Source organism: Pipra filicauda, unplaced genomic scaffold, assembly GCF_003945595.2.
Source record: "Pipra filicauda isolate LSUMZ 115617 unplaced genomic scaffold, ASM394559v2 scaffold105_size2325265_pilon, whole genome shotgun sequence".
Lineage (NCBI taxonomy): Eukaryota > Metazoa > Chordata > Aves > Passeriformes > Pipridae > Pipra > Pipra filicauda.
Genome location: NW_024103496.1, coordinates 2,188,942 through 2,214,606, shown reverse-complemented (window position 1 = coordinate 2,214,606; position 25,665 = coordinate 2,188,942). Strand labels below are relative to the sequence as shown.

Here is a 25,665-nt window from a genome sequence, read left to right as displayed (position 1 = left end):
CTGTGAGAGGAGACCTCAAAATGTCAATAAGAAAGCAAGAAGTTTGATATTTAGATTTCTGGAAAATGATTTCTCCAAGGGAATCGCAGTGCCCAAAGGCACTCCCTTCTGCCTCTATGGAAAAGCTTACCTGCCCTGCAGGGTCCAGACCACTGCAGAGAACTTGCCAACTGGTCTAGGAGTCTGCATTGTCTGTTGTTGCGGATGTCAAAGACCTAGACAGAGTCCTAAGTTGGTGAGGAAGGGAGGTGGCTACAGCTTCTCCTTCATGTATGTGCCACCTGCCACAGAGCAGCACGTGTGTTACCCAAACATAGCTAGAGGTGCCTTTGCCATCAGTTCTCAGGGTCCTGGTGTTGACTGTGTACTAAAAAATACAGAAGAGGCATGGTAGGATACGGCTTACGCTAGTTCCTGTCTCTTCTTCCTTTGAAGCCATAGTTTGCCTTGTGATATGAAAGCACGTGTTGTTGCTTTGCTTCTAATTTTTGTTTGCACAAGGCCTGTGGCACTACCATCACATTTGCTTGCTTGCTCTGCCTGACCTGCTGACATGCCGGCCCTGTACAAATGAGTCCATGTGAGACACAGCCACCATGGTATTCCGACTGCTAGAGGCAGAGCCAGGATTTGAGAGGCTGAGAGCTCTTCATGACAGCATGTGACGTGCCTGGCTGCCCTCTTATGCTTGTGGCATGCTTCGTTTTGCAGTCTTTTAGGAACTGGCAGACTGGCATGGTCAAACCATGTGACTTCTTCCAGAAACACACATAATTTGCTCTGCTTTCCTTTTATAGATGCAGTGAATGCATTCTGTCCAGATGCAAGTCTAAGACAACCACTGAGGAAGTATTTCTTCTTTTACTTAGATAGTCTCCGTATTCATAGTTTCTTTCCTAACATATCTAGGTTTGCCAGTAATGAGTGCTTTTGGAATATAGACATTTGTCAAATAAGAATTTCATCCAAGGGATTACTTAATTCCCACTCCTTTATTCTACTGAGTTGGAGTAAATTGGCATGAAGATTGAGTTACTATTGATTTTCACTGAGTCTGAATCAGTTACCTAAAGGTACATGACTCAATCAGCTATATCATCCAGAATTTCACGAACTATAGTGAATTATCAGATCTTTTTTATTAGATTATGTCCATGAAACAGGTTTTTTGATTATGTCAGTACAGCATACACACTGTTCTATACAATTGAATAATTTTTAAAGTGCTGTTTATATCCAAATAATTTGAGAGCAAGCTTTCAGCATCTAAAGAAGTATACATAGCAGGAGATTTTTCAGTAGTGTTCCTATCTGTAGCTGTTAAATTAAGCCTGTTTGGCATTGATGAATCATACTCTGCTGCTGTAAGAATGAAGATACTGAGTTAAAACCAGATCTCATCAAACCATTAGCAATGAAAGAGTATATCTACAAAGTCAGAACCATATCCTAGCTGGGTGTTCTACCCACTGAAGCACAGAAACAGGCTTGCTTGCTTCTCTCCTGTCTTGGAAAGTAATTGCAAAAGAAGGGGGAGGTGTTGCTCATCTCCTAGATCTTTTAAGAGTTTGATTTTGAGGGCACTTTGCTAGAAAGTGCAAGTGGAGTTTAAAGAGGGACTAGACCTTTTGGTAAACTCTCTATTTTTGGCAAACACATCAGTGAAAACCGTATGGAAAGCAAGGCATAAAATGGCTTACCATGGGAAGAAGCTTCTACTTAATTATTCACTTACCCCAGAAGAGGATTCTGTTTTTTGTTTAATTCTGAACAAATCAGATTGGAGTTTTTTTCAGAGATGACTCCCATCTCCATCTGGATAATGACTCCTTGTAGTGGACATGAAGGTGGTGAACAACACGGTGATGTGGGGACAGAAATGTTCAAGATGTGCGGTGGTTCAGGGAGCTACTCGTGCTCAGTACTTCAGAGACTAAGGAAATGTTCATTCTGTAAAGGCAGAATTGTATGCTCTTTCCATTAAAATAATGTCAAATCCACAGCACAGCAGCAGGGCTTATGGCTCAGTAATGGCAAAGCAGAGACAATAGAATAAAAGGTGTTGCAAAAATAATTTGGGGAGCCTTGTAACACACAAATCTACAGCACAAAGTGTGTTAACAATGCAGTTGCATAGGGGAGGGGGCATCTGAGCAATGTCATCACCTGGAAGATAGGTTTTGGTTTTCCTCTTTAATATAAGAAATTAACTTACTCTTTTGATCAGGATTCAAGTGGGAAAAAAAGATTTTATGTGAAAACACTAATGGCTGAACAGGTGAAGTAACCAGAGAGTTCTCAATAGTTGAACTCAGATTACTAGGCACTATCATGGACCAGTGAATGTAAATCTCCCAGTTTCTCTGGCCTGAGTAGAGTGTATTGTATGGGACAAAGTATTGCTTTGGGCAAAGTTGTATCTAGTTTAAGTGGCCTTTGAAAACTGTATCAGTTTTCCTTGCATGGTTGCTATACATAACTTTCTACCTTAAATGCTTATCTCAAGCTTTTCTGCAGGTGTTTATTAATTCACTCTAAGCCAGCACAGCTGCTAAAAATTAAAGTCTTTTCTTCACACTATCCTTCTAAGCCACTTTCATGTCTTTTGACATTCAGACTCAGCAGCTGGGGAAAAAAGGTTGAAATTGAAATTTAACCTCTGCTCACATAAGTTTGCCATTTAGTACTGAAATGTTTTCCCTGCCTTTCTTGTCTGAAGGGTTGTAATCCGCTTTCAGAATTTTTTTCTGACCAAGAGTGTTTTATTACAGCTGAAGGTGATGAGACATATTAGTCGTGGGTGGGCACAGTTCTGATGTTTCAGGTTTATCTGAAAATTTAGAGAGGCTTAGAGCAACAGGTGCCATTAACACCTGATATGGGGGCAAATAAAGTGATCACAGATCAAAATGTGCTTGACACCACATAGTAGCAGCTGAAGCTCAGCTGGAGAGAAAACCCAAGGATTCTCTCTCTGAGCTTGTAACATTTTCCCGTAAGGAAAAACAAAAAAATCATTTTTTCTTGGATTTTAATCTGTATTGAGAATTTCATGTTCTAGGTTGTGTATACCATCTTTGAATTCTGTGTTTCCCTTCAAACATGGAAATTTGACATCTGTTGGAGCTCTCTTGTCTGAAGTCTCAGAGAGTGCCCATGCACAGCCTGTTACATCATTATCACTGTCACTGTACTACTGCAGATGACAGAAAAAAATTTGTCTTTCAGAATTTTTTCTGATGCTTTTGTAGTCAGATATTTGCTTTTCTGCTGTACTCTTCCCAGTTCTAGAGGAAAAAAAAAGTTAGACTAGTAATTTAATCGAATAGATGTACCATTTTCTGTGTAACTCAGTAAATTAAACATCATTTATAATATCATGCTTTCTCATTATTTTGTATTAAGTATTTAGGGCATAAGCTCTGTTATCTATAGAGTATACTTTAGTCTGTGAAGCTCCTTGCTTAGCATTACTGAGAGAGAAATAAAGCCCTGGAAAATGTGGAAACACGTACATGGATATTAATTTACTCAGTGTCTTTGGACAAATTGAATGTGTAGTGTATGTGTGCCCTTTACATTAACTTGCTTCTCCTCTGATATGGAAGAATCAGGGGTAGGTAAGAGTTAATTTCCTTTGGTCAGTAATTATGTGTTCATAGTCTTTCAGCTGATAAAAGAATTATAACAGTGTTAGACATTTGGTTTAAAAGAATTTATTCCAAGAGAAATCAACCTAATCACACAAAGTCTTTTAGTGTAGAGCTTTACTGGGAAAGCAGTCTCTGATGGAAAATATATTTGGTTTGTGGAACATTAATTAGATTTTAATTAGAGAGTCTCAGACTTGAAATCCTATTACATATACTCTTGATCCAAACTAGTCCAGCATTAGGGACTCACAGAGCAAAGTCCATTTTAGAAGGGGTTTTTAAACCAGTAATTCTGGTAAATGTCAACTGCTGAGCTTTCTCAGAGTCATCTTGGCATTGCAAGAAAAATCGTGGAATTATAAAAAATTCATTCTGTTTCTTTGAAAATTGTGATTTGAATAGATTTTTGACAGTGAAATTTATCAGGATAAAGAAGTAGATACTTTCTGCAGAATACTGCTTTCATTTTGTTTCTGTAGTGTTTCATTTCATTTATTTTATCGAGACTAGGAACAGACTAAAACTATTGCTTACCTTGAAGGCTGTTCTTTTGCTGTGATACAGATGTTCTAGAATCACTTATTTAAAATACAGCATTAAAGAACACCTTCATATTCTGGCTAAAATGTGTCATTTTGGAGTGCCACCTGCTGAAGTTCTAAGGAGTAAATTTGAGTTAAATGAAAGAAGTGGTGAAAAACAGCTCTGACATGTTCTCAAAGGAGAATATAGATCTTTTCAAGCTCTGTGCAGGCACACACACACTGCCTGTGCACAGCATCCTACACACTTTTTTTTTGCACCATTGCTTGTTTGAGTGAAGAGGAGAGTAAGGACCCCCGTTGGCTCCTATCCATCCACGTAAGACAGCCTTTATCTAATCCATAGCTCAGTTACTGCCTTCAAACCCTGAGTTGCACAAGGGCAAAGCAATGTGAGAGTTTTGAAGAGTGTACATTTAGAAAAGGGGTATGAAATAGATTCATGAAAGAGAAGAAAATACAGAAAGCTAAATAAGTGATCATGGGAAGAGCATGACCATATTGTATGTGTCATGCCAATATTGCTTTTAGAGTGCTATAAAAATACAGAAGTCTGAAGTTATATCATTAAACTTTGAAATGTTGATGGACTAGTAGATATAATTTAACTGTGCACAGTGATGGGGTGGGTGTTTAGCACACAGACAGTTCAATCATATTGCTGGTAGAGCTGTCAGTACAAACAAGAGGAATGCTTCTTTTTCCATCCTGGAAAGAGACTCTACTTTTTTTCCCCCTTCTCTTTTCCCAAGGTCACTTGTGTATGTATTTCCAGATTTTGCTTCAAATGTTGGGACAGTTTTCAAGGTGGCACTATTATATCATGCTTCCTGAGTTGAGATAATAACCCTTAAAGTCCTAGTGAAATAAACCTACAAATCTTACAGGGAAACAAATATCCACAGATAAGAGAACTGTGACGTGCGTGCTGAGAGTAAGTGAAGGACGTTCAATCTATCAAGGCTCTTCTATTTCAAAAAGTAATATTAAACAATGAATTCTGAAGCAGTTCTGCCCAGGAACAGATGATATCTGCCCATATTGCAGCATATTCTGGTGAAAGATAATACCTGCACTTATTTTACTTTTGGGGGTTTATATGTGTGTACATGTACATTTACATATATATATGTACGTATGTGTATATATATATATATATATGTATGTATCCTTCTGTTGAAGCACCATTTTTTTCTTATAAGAGGTTGTGAAACCAGATCTCACTTGGCTTATCCTGGGGTCATTGATGTCTGTGATAAAGATCCCTTTTATGTCAGTGGTGGGGGACAAGGCCCATCATTCTGCTCCAAGGCCACCTGAGACCATGCTTACATGAAACATTTTAAGCACCTAGGAAAAAGATCTGCCTTTGCCAGTTCCTAAGGAAGCTTTGAAGATGTTTATATTTTCTCTCATTCATGGTCTTTTTCTTGCTTTTTGCTGTATACTGGATGGACTTGACTCTACAGATTAGTCTGGCCCTGCTTTGGTCATAAGACTGTAAACGATGCCTCTGTTTGGTTTCCCTTTTAGTAACATTTCCCATTCAGTTATGCATGCAAAGGGAACGTGCATGTCTGTCTGCAAATTGGGTCTTTCCCTTGTTGGCTCATATCTGCACCCAGCTTGGAAAGCCCTTTGCTTTCTCAGTTCAAGGAAAAAATCCCATATATTTCTTAGGAGCTAGGCTATATGTGCATTTGGGGGTCAGAATATTAGCTTTATTTTTAGAATTCATTTACTTCATTTTGAATAGCAGTGGAGAATAAACTCAACGCACTAGAGAACTGGAAATTTGCAGTAATTTTTCAGAAACTACCTGTTTTACCTGCTTCTGTCTACTGGATGACATGAGAAACTCCAGAGAAAATAATAATTATTGCAGGTTTTGATGCATTAGATCTGGTTCTAATAATGGTTCAATATTGACATAGCCCTATCCTAGAGATATTATTCATGATTCTGGTACTTGACGAGCGATAGATTTTCAAGTGACAAAAATTGGGCCGTTAAAGACTAAAATGAGAAACTCAAGATGGCTGATCTGTTTTCTGTCAGATTTTAGCTGAAGAGTATTTCCTCAGTTGTGATGTTTATCTGTGTCATCTTTCTTCTTATATATAGGAGGAGAGAAGATAAGTTCCTTAAAAGTTTTGAGCAATTTATGATTAAGTATAATAACCTCTACATGAAGTAACTTCTTCCTATGCAGTGTCTGGCACCAACCCACACAAAGATATTATTAAAGGGAAAGGAGAGGAAGAAGTACAAGAAAATTTTAGGTTTAAAATGAGAACTCTGAATTACACAACAGCTGAGGCAAGTCACTTGTGACTGGAAGTGAGTAACTGTCCAGAGCGTGCAATGTTGTCAGCCTGGCCTGTTTTCAGAGTAAAGTTTTATATTGTACCTTACTCATTTTACATATCAGAAGGGCCAGGGATCTTCATCTTTAAACGGTGATACTTTTTTTTCTTGCCTTACTTTCTCTTTTCATGCCTCCAGTACAGACTTGTCTAGGCAATCTGTCAAAGGGAAACAGGGGTAGGAACAAGAGTGAGGAATCAGCTCAGAAATAATCCCTCTGAATAAAGGTTTCCACAGGACAGTCCAGATCATGTTATTTCTAGTCATCTCATAATTTTAGTTTTAGGTCATATTTGGTTTTAATTCTTAAAATGAAAATATTTACTTTATAACAAGTAACTAAGAATCTGACAAAATTATTTACCAGCTATTCTCGTTTTGTAATATGTAAAGGAAAAAAAAAAAACCCATCCTTTAAATATATCTCTGACTATATAGCTTGGCAGGTTTCCCATGGCATGATGCAGGATTCCTTGGCAAATGTTTCTTGGCTTTAGCTTTTTTAGTTTCTTCACCATCACTTTGTTGCTCTTATACATACAGATGTAAAAACTCCTAGACGTAACCGCTACAACACTACTAGATTCTAAAATTCCACGTACAACTTTCATGAACCATTGCTATATCATTTCCCTTTACATCTTTTTCTTCACTCTGTCAAATAATCATGGACTTTTTATTTCAACACCTCCCCCGTCTTAAGTAATGCCTTCAAAACAGCAGCTACCTATTCCTGAATTCACTGCTCTTCTTCCCAACACTTCTCCTTGGCATCTCTTCAACCAGACCACCTAAGCCCCACTTGCCCAAAAATCAAGTTATACCTTTCCCACTCATGATGTTCTTTTTGTGGATCACCAATATACAGACTTTTCACTGAGAATATTTCATATATTCAAGTCAGTAACTAAGAGATTATCCTTACTGTTTTGCTGTGATAACAAGGAAGGGGCTGGAATTCCCAACTGCTGTTGTCACCACACTGAGCAAATGGACTAGCAGAAAGAACCCAGGTAGTTATTTTGGAAGTTATGTCTTACGTATCTGGAAAGATACTAGGCTTGTCTAGCCATGGAAGTATTTGTATTTGCAACTCCAGAACTGTCATGGTAGCTCAATAATATGTTTTGGTTAGAAAGAGAATTTCTTCGCTTTTTTTTTTGGCTCTTCAGTACTGTTTTTCTTCACATGAACTTTCTTCGATGTGTCCATTTTACCTGTAGTTTAGTAAACCAGTTGCAGAAACTGAAAGATAGTTTCCAGTCAGAATGTTACTAATTAGTTCAAAATGTCAGTCAGTGTCAAGAAGCCTACAGATATCTTTTCCTGTGCCTCGATGCATGTGGTTTTATTAGATTTTTTCCTTGTGTCTGCACTGTAGTATAGAATAGAGCAGTGCTTATCAATATCTTTAATTCCGATCTTTATGAAAATTCTAACTTTTTTTAATGAAAAGTACATAATCTCTTTGCTTTGTAGACCAAAGACTGAAAGTAAAGTCTGGAAGTAATGTGGCCAGCTTACAGTTAAACTTCATTTATCTCTTGGGTATCATTGCTTTGTTATTGTATACAGTACTTCTAAGAATTCCCTTGGCATGTCCATGGAGTTGCACCAGGGAAAATTGTTTCATGGAGACTTACTTAGGAAATGTTTATATCTCAGTTTTTACTGAGTAGCACAGACATGAAACACAATGTCTATAAAATAAAATACTCAACCTTTCAGACACTAATATACAGTTCAAATAGAAAGAATATTCAGTGAAGGTGAAACTCAGCATGAAACAAAAACTTGAGCTGAGACATGGACAAGAGAAAAGGAGCCTGAAGCTGGTGACTGGTTACATCTAGTTTGTTCAGCTACATATAAGCATGAGAGCTTTTTGGCCAGAAAATTAGTGGTGCAAGTCCTTCTAAACTATAAGCAGATGGTAACTTCTTCAGGATTTGTGATGTTTTACATTGCAACCTTATGTTATCATCTGTATTTTTATTTCTGTATTATCACAGAATCACAGAATGGTTGAAATTGGAAGGACCTCTGGATGTCATCTGGTCTGAGCCCCCTAGCTCAAGCAGGGCCACCTAGAACTGGTTGCCCAGGACCATCTCCAAGGTGGGAGGCTCCACAATGTCTTTGGGGAACTATACCATTGCTTGGTCACCCCCCCAGTAAAAATTGTTTCCCTGTGTTCATAGGGAAACTCCCATGCTTCTGTTTGTGTCCACTGCCTCTGGTCCTGTTACTGGGCACCACTGAAAAGAGCCTGACTTTGTCTTTTTTGCAACCTCCCTTTGGTATTTATACATATAAAGATCCCCACTGAGCTTTCTCTTCTGTAGCCTAAAGAGTTCCAGCTATCTCAGCTGTTCCTCATATGCCAGATGCTGCATTCCCTTAATCATCTTCGTGGCCCTTTGCTGGTCACTCTCCAGTATGTCCATGTGTCTCTTGTACTGGATAACTCAGAACAGGACTCCCAGCACTCCAAGTGTGGCTTCACCAGTGCTGAGCAGAGGGGAAGGATCACCTCTCTTGACCAGGAAGATGCTGGTCTGGAAATGCTGTTCTTCATGCAGCCCAGGAGTTATGTGCATCTTTGTGCTGGACTGCCATATAGAAAGGTAGATGGATTTGTCCTGTGGAAATAGTCACAATGCAGACTCATAGCTAGTATCCCTTTAATTGTGCAGCTTCACATTTTGTACCTCAGAAACTATGGAACATGCTTATTGACTCAGGAAGAGTTTATTTTAGCAGGACAGGGTAGTAATATGATGCTTCCAACATATCTTCGTATCTGTAAGCTAAGGGCATTCTGATCCTACATTAGACATGAAAGGGGTTTTCCTCCATTCAGCAGACATCATTCCAGAGGCAGTGGATAATGGTCTAGCTCCAAGGCCTGGAGAAAGAGTAGTCAAAAGGATGGACATCTGCATATTCCCTGTAACATTTTCTTCCTTCCCTCTCCCTAAAAAATCAAAAAACAACCAACAAAAATAGGAAACATCTGAGACTTCTTGTGCAAACGAATCAAATACAGGTGCACTCTAAATCTTTTTGTCCCATCTTCTTCCCTATTTGGTGTGTGTTTTATAACAGCAATGGTGTTGGAGCCTTCAGAGCAGGCAAAGTCAGGGAAATTTGAGAGGGTTGAGGAACCACACAAAAGGCAAGTGTATCCCTGTGGATAGCCCTTTCAACCATTGGAATATCCCCCTTTCCTGAGGTGCACATACACACAGATTTTAGGAGTTCTTTGAAGCCAGAGGACAAGACTCAAATCTTCTGCCACAGGATACAAATGCAGTTCCATGCCTTTCCCGAGGGAAAAAAGAAGGAATACTACAAAATCAGACTCTCAGAGTTTAACCAGTCTTACACAGATTATGATCACAGAGAGGAGAACATATCCCCAAGTCAAGACTTCTGGATCAAGCTTGAGTAAATAAACCTCAGGGAGTGAGTGGGTGAATGAGTCACGTGAAAGATACCAAGAACAAAGGTGAAATTTTACTTTGCTGTGACTGCTGAGTATGCTCCCAGTTCAAAGGTGGGAGAGCTGTCCACCTTTAAGAATAGAATTTTTTAAAAAATCATCCTGAGGTGGAAGGTTTTATGTGTACTGGACTTGCAGAGCTAGCAAGTCATTACTAAAGAGTAATCCCAAAATGTGGAATGAGATCTTCATACAGCTTCTGATTAAGTGGATCTATTTCCCTAATCATCTACTCAATATTCCAATTGAGCTACCAGCCAAAATCCATGAGGCAAATTTCATTACGTTTGTGATGCCTAACCTGGAGTTGGCATCCTGTTGTAGTCATGATGATGGGAGGGATAGGAGGCTGAAAGATGAATTAATAACACTTAATTATGATGAAATATCAAAGTATGTTGGAAGGTCACCTTGTGTTATATAATTATATATTCATAAGAACTTAAATTCTTGCTTCAGCCCTTAGTGAATCTGAGACAGCAGCAACGATGGGAAAAACCTCCCTTAAAAATCCGAAGAATCATACTTGTTTTGGCATGACACTGCCTAGGGTGATCTGCTAACAAGGCGGACTTTGCCAAGCTTTCACATTAATGCAAGGTTCAGCATACATTTTAAAACATTAAATCAGCTTTCCATTTGCATGGATATGATTATTTGAATGCATAGATTGTATTAGTTTAAAGGGCTCCAATATTCTAATACTCGAGCCAAAATTAAATACTCAAAGTAAGTGTATGTTAATTTCAAGCAGTAGTTGAAAAAAAAGTCAAAAGTTGTCATATTGCTTAACTTTGGAAGATACAGAACGTGTCTGCTGCCACAAACAAAACTAGGACTGTAGCTACTGAATGTTTTGAGAATCAGAATCAGATCTTAGGGCAGAAGTAGATGCTCATGTCTGAGTGAGTTCATCATCATCATGGCTGGGCTTTGCGAAAGAAGATTTGGGAAGGGCACTCCCCACGTTTGTTACAAGTGCATTGGTGGCTAAAAAGGCCAATACGAGATAGACGTGTCTGGTTGCAAAAGGCACAGCAGAAAGACTCCTTAGGAGATATATTCTCCAAGGCACGATTCTTTCTGCGTTGTCTTTTCTCCTCAAGAGTGATCCTGTGTGCGTTCTCAAAGGCATCAGCAGCATTATAGATGGTGTGTCTCCAGACCTCCCGATTGGAGGCCAGAGTAGACCAGTTATGTTGATCAATATGGCCAAGACTGAGATGTTGTTTCAGGGAGTCCTTGTATCTTCTCTTCGGGGCTCCTCTCATGCGGCAGCCGGGGGCAAGTTCACCATAAAGCAAGATCTTAGGGAGGCGGTGGTCCTTCATCCTGGAGACGTGTCCTGCCCAACGCAGCTGTGTTCTCAGCAACATGGCCTCAATACTTGTAACTGCTGCTTGTTCTAGAACGGATGTATTGGTCACATAATCTGACCAGTGAATGTTTAGAATTGTACGGAGACAGCGTTGATGAAAGTGTTCTAGGAGACGCAGGTTGTGGCAGTAGATGACCCTTGATTCAGACCCGTATAAGAGAGTAGACAGCACTATGACTCTGTAAACACTGATCTTTGTACTTTTCTTCGAGTGTTTATTTCACCAAACGCTTTTATGAATCTTTCCAAAGGCACTATATGCCTTTGCTAACCTGTTGTCTATCTCTCCGTCAATCTTACCGTCCGAGGAGATGAGGCTGCCTAGGTAATTAAACTGCTGGACTGATTTGAGCTCTGATTGGCCAATGGTGATATGGGGATGATGGAAGACTTCCAGGTGCCGGTTGATAGAGAACTTCTGTCTTCTTTAAGCTGACTTCCAGCCCAAAGAGGTCAGCAGTATCTGCAAAGCAGGATGTTAAATGCTGCAGAGCTGCTTCTGTGTGGGCAACAAGGGGGGCGTCATCAGCATAAAGCAGCTCCCGGACAAGATGGTTTAAGGTCTTAGTGTGGGCCTTCAGTCGCCTTAGGTTGAAAAGGCTTCCATCAGTATCGAATGTAGATACCGTCCTGATCATCGAGGTCTGCCGTGGCCCTTTGGAGCATCATGCTGAAAAAGATTGTGAATAGAGTTGGTGCAAGGACGCAGCCTTGTTTCACACCATTAGTTATTAGAAAGGGCTCAGAAAGTGCATTGCCATATCTGACTTGGCTGTGCTGATCCTCATAGAGTGAGATGATCATTTTAAGGAACTTGGGGGGGCAACCTAAACGTTCCAAAATCTGCCATAAACCTTTTCTGCTCACAATATGGAAAGCCTTGGTGAGGTCGACAGAGGTTACGTAGAGACTTTTGTTCTGTTCCCTACACTTCTGTTGCAGTTGTCTGAGAACAAATACCATGTCTGTGGTACTCCTGATGGCTCTGAAACCACATTGACTTTCAGGTAGAATTCCTTCTACTATAGCGGGTATTAGTCTGTTCAAGAGTATTCTTGCCGGGATTTTGCCCACAATGGAGAGCAGAGTAATACCACAGTAATTTGAGCAGTCTGATTTAATTCCTTTCTTCTTACACAAGGTGACGATGACTGCATCATGAAGGTCTGATGGTAGTTCACCTAGTTCCCAACAGCGTACCACAAACTCATGAAATTTAGCATGGAGTGCATGGCCCCCATGTTTCCAGACTTCGGGTGGAATTCCATCAACCCCAGCTGCTTTGCCAATTTTCACCTGCTGTATGGCCTTAAGGGTTTCTCCTAAAGTGGGGGCGGTATCCATTTTGTACTTCACCGGTTGTTGTGTGATGGACTGAATTGCTGAATGAGCTAAGCTTTGGGTTTTTGTAGAAGCCGGTATTGCTGTATACCTTAAGGCTTAAAAAAATACAGAAATCCCAAAATATGAGTTGCAATGGTCTTGTCAAAGTGGCTGCAGTTAGGGAATATAATGTGTATCTGGGAAGCAAAGCATCTGTTATTTATAGTTTATTCAGAATCAAAATAAATAAAGCCCTTTATGGACAAGTAACGGGCTACCACATTTTACCCCATTGGATCAAATCTCATGTCATGTGATTTCAAATCAGACTTGATGAAATTGTTCTCTCAATGTCCCTGCACGAAGAGTTTGGAGTATAAATTGATACAACGTGACCTGAATGGCAGCAAACATGAACGAGACAAAATGCATAATTAGTTCATCAAAGCTGGTCAGCATGTCTGCCAGTTACTGCTTTTTCTTGGTGGCACAGATTTCTGAAGAGATTATTATGTCTAACTAAGAAATGTCGCAGTGCTCTGTGTCTGCTTACTGTATTTGGTATGGACCCACAAGATAGGCAGTGGAGTTCTATTGTCTACATGAGTGTAAAGGTGTAAAGTGCCATTTTTCAGTAATAACTCCTGGTTAGCAAAAGGAGGTCAAGATCATACACCTGCTCCTGCATATGGTCAATGAGAGGGGAAGGACTATAGTTGACTACTCCTTGTTCTGCCAGTGTAAATGGGAGAGGTCTTTCTTCTCCTCTGAAAAGCAACGTGAAATTTTGTCTTTGGCTATCAGTGGTGTAAAGGTCCTGTATTAAACAGAAAAGGAGTACGTCGAGAGGGGCAGGAGAATGGATGTTTTGCCATAACCAAAGGCTGCCAGTGAAAGCATGGGAATAAACATTGTTTGTCAAGTCACTGTGTCTCAGTCGAACAGCTTTAGCAACTGTAACCATGAGTTTACAGCATGCACTGTACTTGGAGAGCTGTGCTCCCAAAGAAAGAGGCAGCCTGGCTATCAGTCGACCCAAGTTACTATCTCAGTTTGCAGTTTGCCTTAATTGTGTTTCTTGGAGTAATCTACCATTTGTTGAACCAAAATGGTATGCAACATCTGTGGCCTGATCTTCACAGATGCCCTCATTCTTGGCCAGATCTTTAATCATCTGTCAGCAAAATGTTGGAATATCTTGGGAGTTTCAACATAAAATTGCACTGTTGTTCACAACTTACTAAATTCAATAAAGGTGGTAATACAGCCATACTGCTATACAAATCAGGATTTCATATTTTCCTTAGGCACTATGGGGTGATAGTATTTTATACATGATGAGTGAAAATATTTTAAATTGCACTTTGAAAGGAAAAAGTGTGTACCACTCTCTAAAAGTATTTTTAGTCACTGTTTTTCTGAAAGCCTTTGGACATTCAGCCTAATAATTTGTTTTTTCCTGAACATATCTTTATTTATGCAGCAGAAGTATTCCTCTACTTCAAGGTAAATTCTGTACCGTTTCACACTCCATTCTTTACAGACCTTCATGAATCCATTGTCATTTATTTGACCCTTTAAATGTAGGAGCACATTTCCAATATACGGTATGCAAGAAATTTAATTTTGAATGTGTATTCATAATAATTAATCTCTAATTTTATTATGTTTTGATAAATTGCATGACATTCACTCCGTTTTTGTCTTAGCAGCTATACGTTCTTTATAGAAAGCTATTTTGTTAATGATATCATTTATAGGATAGTATTAGTTGAAAGAAGGTTATTTCATTCACGCTAAAGGACATAATTAAATTTAAAAGGTAGTTTATTCAAAAATATGTGTCATCTGTCCCCTTTGGCTGTCAGTTTTCGTAGAAACTTGAAAGGTACATTCACAGACTGGATAAAACATGGAAGCAGAAGAAGTGAAGTCTCAAAAAAATAACTCTCTTTCACCTACTTTGGCAACTGTCAATGACAGGTATAAATTCACATTAATTAAAACAAGTCACATCCTAAAATAATTTTTTTATTCTTTCAGACCACTCTTCCGTGGAAATTCAGATGTTGATCAGCTAGGAAAAATCTTTGAGTAAGTAATAACTAGTTGCATTATGTCAATATCTGTTTAACATTGAAACCCTGTGAAATTTCTTTGCCATGTTCTTATGCAATAATGTGACTAAAACAAAGTATTCCTAAAACATATTTCCTATTGCTGCCATATGCAACATGATATTTCCGTATATTCTGTGTGAGAGTGGGAGGAGGAAGCAACATGGAATATAGTTATGCAAAACTAACAGCCATCATCAGGAAGTTATGCGACTTCTGTTTGGGGCTTTTTAAGTCTCTTAAACATATTGTGCATGTACCATTCATACATATTCCCAAACGTTTAAGTCCAGGAGATTTTCTTTATATAAACAAACACAGAGGTTTTATTTTTCAGTTATTTCTTTGTGCATTTCAGAAAACAACCTTAAAACTGTTATTAACCTGAAATCTCTAAGATAATAACCAACAGCATTTTTGCAGAAAAGACTTCTGTAAATAAAATACTATATTAGCTTTTAAAATCTGCTGTGTTGCCTGTTAACAGTCTATATTGTGGTCAGGAAGGTAACTGTGAGAACAGAAGGAATATCACCATTTTAACATATGCTTTGTCAGAGAGGAGTTGGCATTATTTTAAAACCATTTTACATTTCTAGGAGTTTGTGTTTCTCTTTTTCAGATATATCCAATACAATAAAGAAATGGGTAGACTTTAAACTCTCTGAAGTAAAATAATTCTCTTCAAAATTAAATTCTTGGTATTACCAATATGATTTAAGTAGGATTATATTACTATTTTTGTAAAAGGTCTTCAGAGTAAGAAACATTTCTGTATTTTAAGAGCCATGTAAATTTAAGATCCGATGTATGTAGCATGTAGTTAGGAAACCAAAGCCACATAGGGCTGATACCAATCCAGAGAATGAATGCCTGTTTGCCTCTGCACCTCTGTCTTCCTTTCCTGTATGGAAAAGGCTGCAGGGATCCAAGAATCTGAATGAAATAAGAAATAGATAGCACAAAATGAGAGAGCGAGAGAGAGAGTGGGAGAGAGAGAGAGAAGTATTATTCTGAAAGATTATTGTCTTGAAGATATTCCAAAGAGAAGATAGTAAAATTTCTAAGAAAAGCTTAAATGGAACAAATAATTAATTTCTTTGTTTAACGATTTTTCCAGTTCTCAAATCATAACAGATCTGTTTCTAAGCACTTTCATTATTTAATATGGGGTTCCTAAATTGCAGGTCTTGATTTCACACAGTTGACTTCCCTTTCCTGCATACCATACCAGTGTATGTGACTCACTTGTGTGGTTAATTTGTCATGCGCTGAATAGCTCTTCCTGCCCAATCCAAAAAAATCAGTCCTTAAAGTTCACTTTTTCTCCTTCTGCCAAAGCTACTCCTTTAGTCCTACATTGTTCTGCTTTATTAAATGAAGACGGCTTTGATACATACAACATATTTAATAATTAAAAAAGACATAGCTGTGATTTTTTTTGAAGGATTTTGATTCATTGGTGACATTTAAGGGGAAATTGAAAATTAACTGGACTAGGATTAAATACATAGCTGCTAATGGCAGCCTCCAACAGGCATCTTTCCATCCCTAGGGGCCGAGATTACCTGTGCAGAAAAGAATTCACCAAGAAAAGAAAATGCCATGCTAAATTTAGAAGAAGTTCCTTCTTGCACATCTACTTAAAGCAAAAGTTTGGGTTTGCTTCTTTTGTGCAGTTCTTAAATAGTTCAGAAGTTTCTGTCTTGGATTCTGAGGGGTAATGCCAGATAGTGTTTATTTTGTGTTTCCACAGCTGGAGAACCCCCTACAGTTAGGCATAGCTCTTCTTGTAGGAGGGTTGTTCCTTTCTACAGTAGTGACTCATTCTGCAGATTAATTTGGACAGAAAGTAGTTTTGGGATTTTCCTGCAATCTGGACTGATGCATTCTTTCAGATAATGGGGCTGTGGTCTGCCTTAGCTTTGCATGTGCATTCTGATTTTTGTCAGGTAGAATTCCACTGAGTGTGAGAGTAAATCCCTCGCACATGGCCTGCTTTTCCAGGACACTGTCAGCATGTGGCATATCCTCATAGATTTCAGGCTAAATACTGCAATGGTTTGAACAGACTTGTCTCCCGTTGTGATCAATGGGGGTGGAAAGTACTCAGCATTTCTCAAGACCAGGCCTGAACCTTTGGCAATAGGTGAAACTCATGCAAGATACTCCAAACTTAATCACTGAATGGTACTGCTACCAGACCAGAGTTAAAGCATCTGTTCAGACGTTCATTATTAAGAGTTTTGAGTACTACGTGAGTGTGTAACTAAAGATGTCTCTCCTTTCAACTCTCCCTGTTTGACAGGTTGCCTCCTGGTTTCTTATCATTAGCTTTGCCTGTGCCCGTGCTTATGCTGCCCTGTTCATGCTCTGTCATGCGACTGTTAAAAGAAATGGGACTAACCAAACACATTTGAATTACAGGTTAAATCTCATTGTTATTTAAAATACTTAACTCCCCCATTTTCCTAAGATGCTATTTGTATTATATTTAATATGGGTCCAGATCCTCAAACAGCCAATCCTTTAATTACCGTGGCCAAGGGGGTTGCCCCATGCCCACACCGTACCTGATGATAGAAGTCAAATTCAGTTTTTCACACAGATTTAACTTAGCATTTCCCAAAAGCTGTGATATGTTCAGATATAGTAAAATTTAATTGTCCTGAGATTGAAAGTGTAATTGCTTTGCCCTTCCAGCCATGCTGTTATTTTGAGGACATACTAATTTTCAGAGGTATTTTAGGTGAGCCAGATCCATGTAGGTAGAGGTGGGGTAATTCCACTTGCTGAGGTAACCTATGATTTACTTCAGTGTGTTTGGCCCATGGCCTCACCCAGTCTAATGACAAACTCAGTAAGAAGGAAGGTCAATGCTGCTCCCTAGTGGCAATGGGCTTTGTGCAGACCCAAGTATTCAGTGACGTTATTTTTGTGTCCTTTCTTGTCTTACCCTCAAGTATTCTATGACATTATTTTTATGTCCTTTCTTGTCTTACCCTGTCAGCACTCCCATTAAAAATCTCGATTTTTACAGGCTATAAAAATGTAATTTTCCTGAAACCTGACAAGTAATATCTTTTCCAGAATATTCATCAGAAACTGTTGTTTCAATCCCACAAATACTAGCACAAGACTAAAATATGAAATCTATGAGACATAATCCATTATTGGAGGTTTACCTACTATTGCATTTTTTGGGATTTTAGACCTCAACCTTATTATTTAATAATTAAAAATATCTTCTGTAATTTAAAGAATAACTAAATTATTAAAAGAAATTAAAATATTTTATTAAAGAGAAAATTAAATACAATTGAAAGCAAAAACACAAGGACGCTCAAGTGCCTTGCCGCTTCTTAATTGAGACTTTGAAAAATGTATTGTGAAGCAAATAAATTGTTTAAATTTGGGCAACAATTACTGCACATAGCTTTGAAGCATTATGAAACATCCCTTTTATTGTCTTACCCTCATCTTGACCCACGCTCTTCTCTCAGTCCCTATTCTCGTGAATAAAGATCCTTGCATGCAATTCCCCTTTGAAATTTACTGCTTTTAATAATTCTATGTTGCACATGGGACATATGTTGCACCATCCAGTCAAGAGCTGAGCAACTTTCTTCCAAAGCACTGAGCCTTTTTTTCAACAAAAAGACTCAGAAAATTGAGACCTAGGCCAGAGAATTGTGCTGGTGACAAAATGATTTCTGCCAAGCACACTGAGGATCTACACTCATCAGCTTCTATTCACAGAGATCGGTGCACTACTCTATAATTAAATATTTAAGCTCATTTAAACTAAAATATTCTAAAGTAAACTGCCACTCAGTATAATCAATATGAAGGGGAAGCTGCTTAAATATTCAAATCTAACATAATGTTTTTTATTTCACAGTGTAATTGGACTCCCAGAAGAAGAGGACTGGCCTAATGATGTTGCCCTTCCAAGAAATGCTTTTACTTCCAGACCTGCACAACCTATTGAAAAATTTGTACCAGATATTGATGAACTAGGCAAAGACTTGCTTCTTGTGAGTTCCTGTTTGTTGTTCCCCGAGTCGCGTGACTGATAGTTGCCACTGTGCATGCAACATGCCAAGAAACACTTAAGTGTCCATTTAATGGAGTTATTAAAGGAAAGTTCAAAAGTAGATAGACAAATTCGTGTAAATGTGTGAAAAAACAGCAAAAGACACTGCCTTTGGCTCACGAGGCATCAGAGCTGAGAATAGTTAGAGATTAGGAAACTGAGTCAGGGAAGTACCTGTTTGATCTGTCTTTAGACCTTATCATTAGTTCCTCATTACTGACCAGTGCAGTGCCACTTATTCAGACATTCTAATTGTATAGGCCTGAAGTGAGTATAAAAATAGATCTACCATTTTTGGTGGTATACTGGATCCAGAACAAAGCAGGAAATAGGCATGCCTTCCATCGAGTGCTGAAAACTTGAGACTTGGAATTCCTCAGTTGTTGCCTCTTACAAATGGCAAGACTGAACAGAAGCAGTCAAACTGGGCTGGTACAGCTATTCCTATCATTTGTATAGATACATTAGAAACCCCAGTCCTTGAGTTCAATCTTCAAGTGGAATATAGGGAGTAACCTTGCCTCAGTTTGCCTCTTACTGTGCTTGTTGAAATCGAGTTAAATTTGTTCTCTAGAAGTCTTTAAAAGATCTTGATTCATATGGGCTAGGTAGACTGGGCTCAGTGCAATTCTTCAAAGACTTGGTGCATCCCTTCAGGAACGGCTGTCTGTGGCCAATTATCTCAACAGCAAATCGTCCTCCATTGTCCTTATGACTGCAGCTCCCAGCTGCAGAAAGCTGAACTACATCTAGACACTGGAAATAACAAGGGAGAAACACATCTGTTGTGCTTGCAGACAGCCTGCAAGTGGAAGCTAGACACGGGACAAGAATTAGTCTGGGAGCAACAGGGTATAATATATGGCAGAGAGCTCAGTGAATGTGAGGCATGATGGGAGGGAAGGAAGAAGAAGACAAATCTATGCCTTGAAGGTGAGGTGGGAAGGGAATCTCTTCATGTTAGGCAAAGAGATGATAACTGGGAGCCACAGATAAAAGGGGAGAGTAGGACTGAAAATCACTGAATTATATTTCAGAAGTTAAATGATAGAAGTTATGGTACAAGAAAAGAAAGTAGGAGTAGGAAGTGGTTAGACAAGTAGGAAGAATAGTATTTGGAGGTGAATGAAGGAAGAGTGAAGAACAAGGTATAAAACGCAGGGCTGCAAGAGAGATTTCAGTGCTAGCTGGACAAAGGCTGGGATACAGATCTGGGAAGAAGACCATCAAAGCACAGCTAGAAAGAAAAGAGAGACACTGAACACAGAACATTGGCATGTCCTGTGCATGTGAATTCAAGAAAACCTACATTCTGGGATTTCCTAAACTATGAACACTTGAATTTCCTAGCATGTAATTTTCTTCTAGTTTAGGGGATGCCATGTTCTTATACTGTGACCCCACTGTTTTAATATGATGGTCATCATGCACCACCTACAGAGACCCTATTGTGTCTCATACTGATCATAAACTGAAGGTGCTATGCATAATGTATGTATGCAATGATAGCACTGTTAACTGTACATTTTAGTTAAAACCAACTTCTTTTCATACTTTCAGAAATGCTTAGCATTCAATCCAGCCAAGAGAATATCTGCCTGTGTTGCCCTCTCTCACCCGTATTTCCATGATGTGGAGAAATTCAAGGAGAATCTGGACTGTCACATGTCATCCAGCCAAAACTCCAGTGAGGTGAATGCATCATAAGTGCTGACTGAAGATGAACCATAAATGAACAAGACATGTAGCTGACAAGGCCACTGTCCCATACAAACCACATAGCTGTTCTAGCGAAGATCATTATTTGGAGGTTTTATACACTTACCTTTTATTTTGGGATTGTGATGTGCTTATCCATGGAAATCAATCTAGTTTACCTTTATCAGAGCAATGCAAGGGCCAGGGCTTTGGCCTGCTCCCATTGTAGCTTTATGTTTGTTTTGTTTTTGTCTTGTTTATCTACCTGGGAAAACTCCAGACGAAGAGAAGCTGCTGACTGGTTTTGCCGCCGTTTTATTCTTCTAATATTGAATGCTGCCAGTGTGGAGTTTGATGATCAAGTCACTGCCAAAACATGATGCAATCTCTCTCTCTCTCTAGCTGCTGAAGCATGATGTGGTACTTTTTTATTATTATTTTTGATCTCTTACAGTGATACAGAATGGCATTGAAATATCAGATCTCTGCAACCTGCAGTTAACTGATACACGTGTTAATACATCCAGCTACTGTTCATTCATAGCATATATGCAGGTGCTTCCCCACTTGAAAACTTGGATGAATTATTTTATTGTTTCATTGAATTTAACAGTGATGATGGCGATCATAAAAAATGTACCAACTTTTAGGTTTTTTCATGCACAAGCAAGTTATTGTCTAGCTGTGTTTGTGTGCACATTTCAAAAAACTGTCTTGTTCTTAAAAACTCCTTCAGTTTCCAAATGGCTGGTTTGTGTTGAAATGCAGGCACATTCTAGCCCATCATCTAACCCATCATTTTCCCCTGGAAACAGCTGCAAGTATATTTTCCTTATCTCATTCGAAATTTTTTGATATGCAGCTCAAAGACATGAGCGGAGCCAATGAAAATCAATACAGATTTTCACCTTCAACCTGTTCTGATTAGCAGCCAAAAAGGAAAAAAGAAAAAATATTTCTGGTTCAGAAGCAGAGAATCCTATATCTGTAATAAGCACAGATAAGTATTTGTGCTGCTGTATGCTGTATACTGCGCTGCCTTACCTACAACACCCTCCCATGCATCACAAGTGCATAACATTACTGTCTCAAAATCCCTCAGATGTCACTTATTAAACAGACTTGTTTTCTATGCAGAAATGTATGACCTTCTCTCCTAAACCACCGTGTGGGTATACTGGCACATGCCTCTCCACTAGGGTTAATGTGCTATTATTGAATGTCAAAATAACTAAGCAATTCACATCTTTATAGCAGTTATTTTAAATATTACATGAGAATTTTATATTTAGTATTTTTACCTTAACTAAAATATATTTTCAGTATTCTGAAAGGAAACTTTTATTTTTTTAATACTGTACTGGGGAAAATTAAATATTTTAAATCCATTAAAGCTGTTCCCTAGCAGTAATTTAGTGCATTTACCTGGATATGACTTGGGGGAAAATATTGGTCCAACAAGTATAACTGATGCTAAGTGAGGCAGCCAGCTTTGCTTACTCCTGTGACAGTCCCTTAGGCTTCTCTCTTCCTCATTTCTATTTGATCTTGTCTAGGTAGTGAACCAGCATTATATCCTCATCAACAGCATGCTTGGCAGAAGCAGGTCCTTAGCAGTGAGTTGAGCAATATAATTTTTCTAGTTGCGACAGAGGAACTTGTAGCCCTCTCCCTGGCAAGTCTCTCCTGTGATAGACTGACTGATGTGGCAAACTTCACTGTTAACTCTGTTTCAGGTATCTGCACTGTCTGGGACATGGTCCACTACCAGGATCGTGAGTGGATCTTACCTGTCTCTTGGATAAAGCTTTTTGTTACTGTTAGACACATAAGTATGTGATATGGGGTTAAATTAGGTCTGCTTTAGAGAAGACAGATTTTAAAAGGACTGCTTGCATACTTGCATGCAGTGGCCTGTGCTTTTCTTCATGCCCAGAATGAGCCTATGCAAAACTTACCAGCATGAACAGGCAAGTTGCAAATTAGGCCTGGCAAGAGCATGCACAAGGCATCTGCACACAGAGATAGCACAGATGCATAACACAAGAATTTTGGAAGCTCTGTGAGCAGCCAGTTGAAAGCCAGGGAGTGGTCACAGCAGCTAACCCTCTAATGCTGGCCTTCCCTTTGTCATTCTCTCTGTTCCTACATCCAGGGGGAACTGTGAACCCACTGTACTGGTGTTCTCCCAACTCCATTCCTCCATGGATCAATGGACCCCAGCGTGACTAATTTTTAGCATTCAAAGAAAAGGATGTGCCAGAATGAAATTTTTGCTAACAATTTTTAAACACTAATTAGAACAACAAACAGAGACGAAATTCAGGAGACTCTTGCAACAGTAGCAAATAGAAAAGTTTTCTACAGAGTTTAGCACTTTCAGAAACATTCCACATTTTACCTTGTGCTGAGCTGTCTATCATACATACCTTATCAGGGCATTCAGCTGGTGTGGTTTCCCAGCAACTGTTCAGGGAACTCTCTCCAGAGCTCTCCACCGACTAATATGGGGTGAAAATGTAGGGGAGAAGACAATATTTTCAAATTAGGCTTAAAACTCTCAGATAGAAATGTACGTCTGTTCCATGTAGGAAGAACTTGTTGTATTAAGCTTAGCAAAGCAAAGGGTAGAAGAGAATATGATTGCTGAATGTAGATACATTATTAGGGTAAAACAAAAAGGAGAGGAGAGAACACTTAAAGCCAAAGGTTAGTGTTGGCCCAAAAACTAATGAAAATGTGGAAATCACAAGAAGTTAACTACTGGAGGAGTATTTCCCAAGCAGTAGTATCAGACAAAGAGCTCAGAGAACAGCAGAGAAAAACGGAAGTTGGTTTATGGAATCAAAAGCAGAGCTTCTGCAACGTGGTGCTGTATGTTGTCTAATGTAGTAGGATCAGGTTATAAATGAGGTATTCAGGAGAACAGCTTGCAAAGGGCTGCATTAATGGTCACATTCTGGAACATCCTTCCAGTGGGAATGGAAGGAACATAAACAAGAAATCTAAGTTCTATCTTGGCAGGGTTAGGGAAAATATTTCTCTAATAGGGTCCTTATGGTAGCGAGGGCCTAGATTCAAAGGACCAATAATTTCTCAAATTACCTCCTTTTCCAAATCTCTAGGAAGAAATTCCATTTGACATGCCATAGGCTTACTCTTATTCCAGTCTTCCCTGCCAAACTGTGGGGCTTCACTTACACTAGTAAAATGAGAAAGCCTGTTCTCTGGCTGGGCAAAGCACTGTCATTGGCTAAAATCATGCCAGGAGTCGTGTTTGTAATTAAGCAGCACAGATAATTGTGGGACTGTGCTCAAACCCATGCCCTTGCTCTTCTTATTTTACACTGGTATATCTCTAGTATTTTAGTACCTTTACTCATTACTGCTATTATGTGTAGGATGTAGGAATTGTGTATGTGAAAAAGAAAGCGCTGTGATGAAAACTCTTTGTACACCCTTTAAATAAGATTTCAGAGTGCAGTTCTTCTTAGTGATAGCTAAGCCTGTATGTGTTCTACAGGAGTGGTTCAACAGCAGCTAAAAAATAGTGAATAACAAAAGATATATTAAATATAGCTCCTCGAGCACCCACAAGCAGACACTGTGCTGTTCTCAGCAGAGAACAGGGTGTTCTAAGTAAGGAAGGAGCAATTTCTATCTCCCACCAACCTTTTTTTTTTTAATCACTACTACATAATTCTGCAGAAAAAAATCAACCAAATAGGCAAGGGAAAAAAAATCATCAAAGCCAGCTAGTTAAGTGCTAATTGCTGCACCATAGAAATCCATATGGGGCAGCCCTTTTCTCTCTTCACCCTGTCCACACAGCCTTCCAGTTCTTTTCCTTCAACTTCCTTATGGAAACAGGTTTCAGTTATGCTCACAAGTGCTATTTCCAACAAGGTTCTTCCAAATTTTCAATAGCTACGCAGTGTCAATGTCCCCTATGTCATCCCTATTATCAAGTGTTGCTTCTTTTAGTCCCGCAGCCTAGAACCAGTGATTAGAAAAGAATCTCTTTGTGCACCTCCTTGCTTAGCCTTAGTTTTGCATACACCTGTGTTGCCTTCTGTGTGCCTAGCAAAATTCTAAAAATAGGGTTTGTGCATATTTCTGTGTAGGCTGTGCCCACACTCCAGGTTTTTTTCAACCTATTAGTCCACATTGGTAAATGTTTGAGTGTCTTTTCCTGTTTCTGTCCTAAAACACAAAAAAATGAGGATGTCATGTTTGCAAAGTAATTGTTGGTTGTTTTGATGAATAAGAAGAAAATATTGTGCCATGCTACTTTTCACAGGTTCACTCACTGTCTTTTGAGAAGTGTGTTTTATTATACATGTTATTCTCTCTGCTGTTAGGTATTAGACCAACTTTAATATGGAAAATAAAGATAAAACATTTGATTCTGGATGATTGTGGTAGAGCAGATTTTTTTGTTTCCAAAAAAGATCAGACAAAAGATACTGCCTTCTATAAAAACCCAAACAAGCAAACAAAACCAGAAACAAAAACACAAACAGTTGACACTTAGTAAAGATTAAAAAGGAGATTTTAAGGAACTATTGGGAAAATATTGTCAGGACAAGTGAAAAGGAGCATATTTTTAATGTGAAAAATGTAAATGCAAACAATGTGTATTAAATATGCATTGAAATTGATAGTTTTTCACTGACCTTGCAAAGTTGATAGGGTTTTATGGAAAAAAAGCATCCAAATACAAACTTATTCTAACTACCACTTAAATCTTCATTTGCACTAAAGCAACCTATAGTGTTTTACTGAAAGGAGACGTCATGTTAAACTTGTGGTTTATTTTGGTGATGTCTCCATGAATACGTTGTAAAGCTCTCAAGCTCACCGTCCATTTTTGAGCAAGTCAAATTTGCATTCACACTATTAGCTTTCTGCACCTTAAGCCCATCCACATGCCAGAAAAGAACACATTTTCTATTGTTTACATGGATATTCGATCCCAGTGACATG

The 25,665-nt window shown here is 38.8% G+C and overlaps 1 protein-coding gene across 4 annotated transcripts in view; it reads left to right on the top strand.

Annotated features, from left to right (window-relative positions):
• CDK6 (cyclin dependent kinase 6) overlaps positions 1-25,092 on the top strand; it is a 133,704-nt gene extending 108,612 nt beyond the window's left edge. For 3 of the 4 annotated variants that reach the window (XM_027749095.2, XM_027749097.2, XM_027749099.2), the window contains exons 6-8: positions 14,812-14,862; positions 18,787-18,922; positions 20,542-25,092. In XM_027749095.2, the coding sequence (XP_027604896.1) occupies positions 14,812-14,862; positions 18,787-18,922; positions 20,542-20,688 (334 nt within the window). In that variant the 3' untranslated portion in view covers positions 20,689-25,092. Of the gene's footprint in view, positions 1-14,811; positions 14,863-17,193; positions 18,094-18,786; positions 18,923-20,541 lie in introns of those variants that run through there. The other variant, XM_039379989.1, reaches the window with a different exon arrangement.
• The last annotated feature ends 573 nt before the right edge of the window (positions 25,093-25,665 follow it).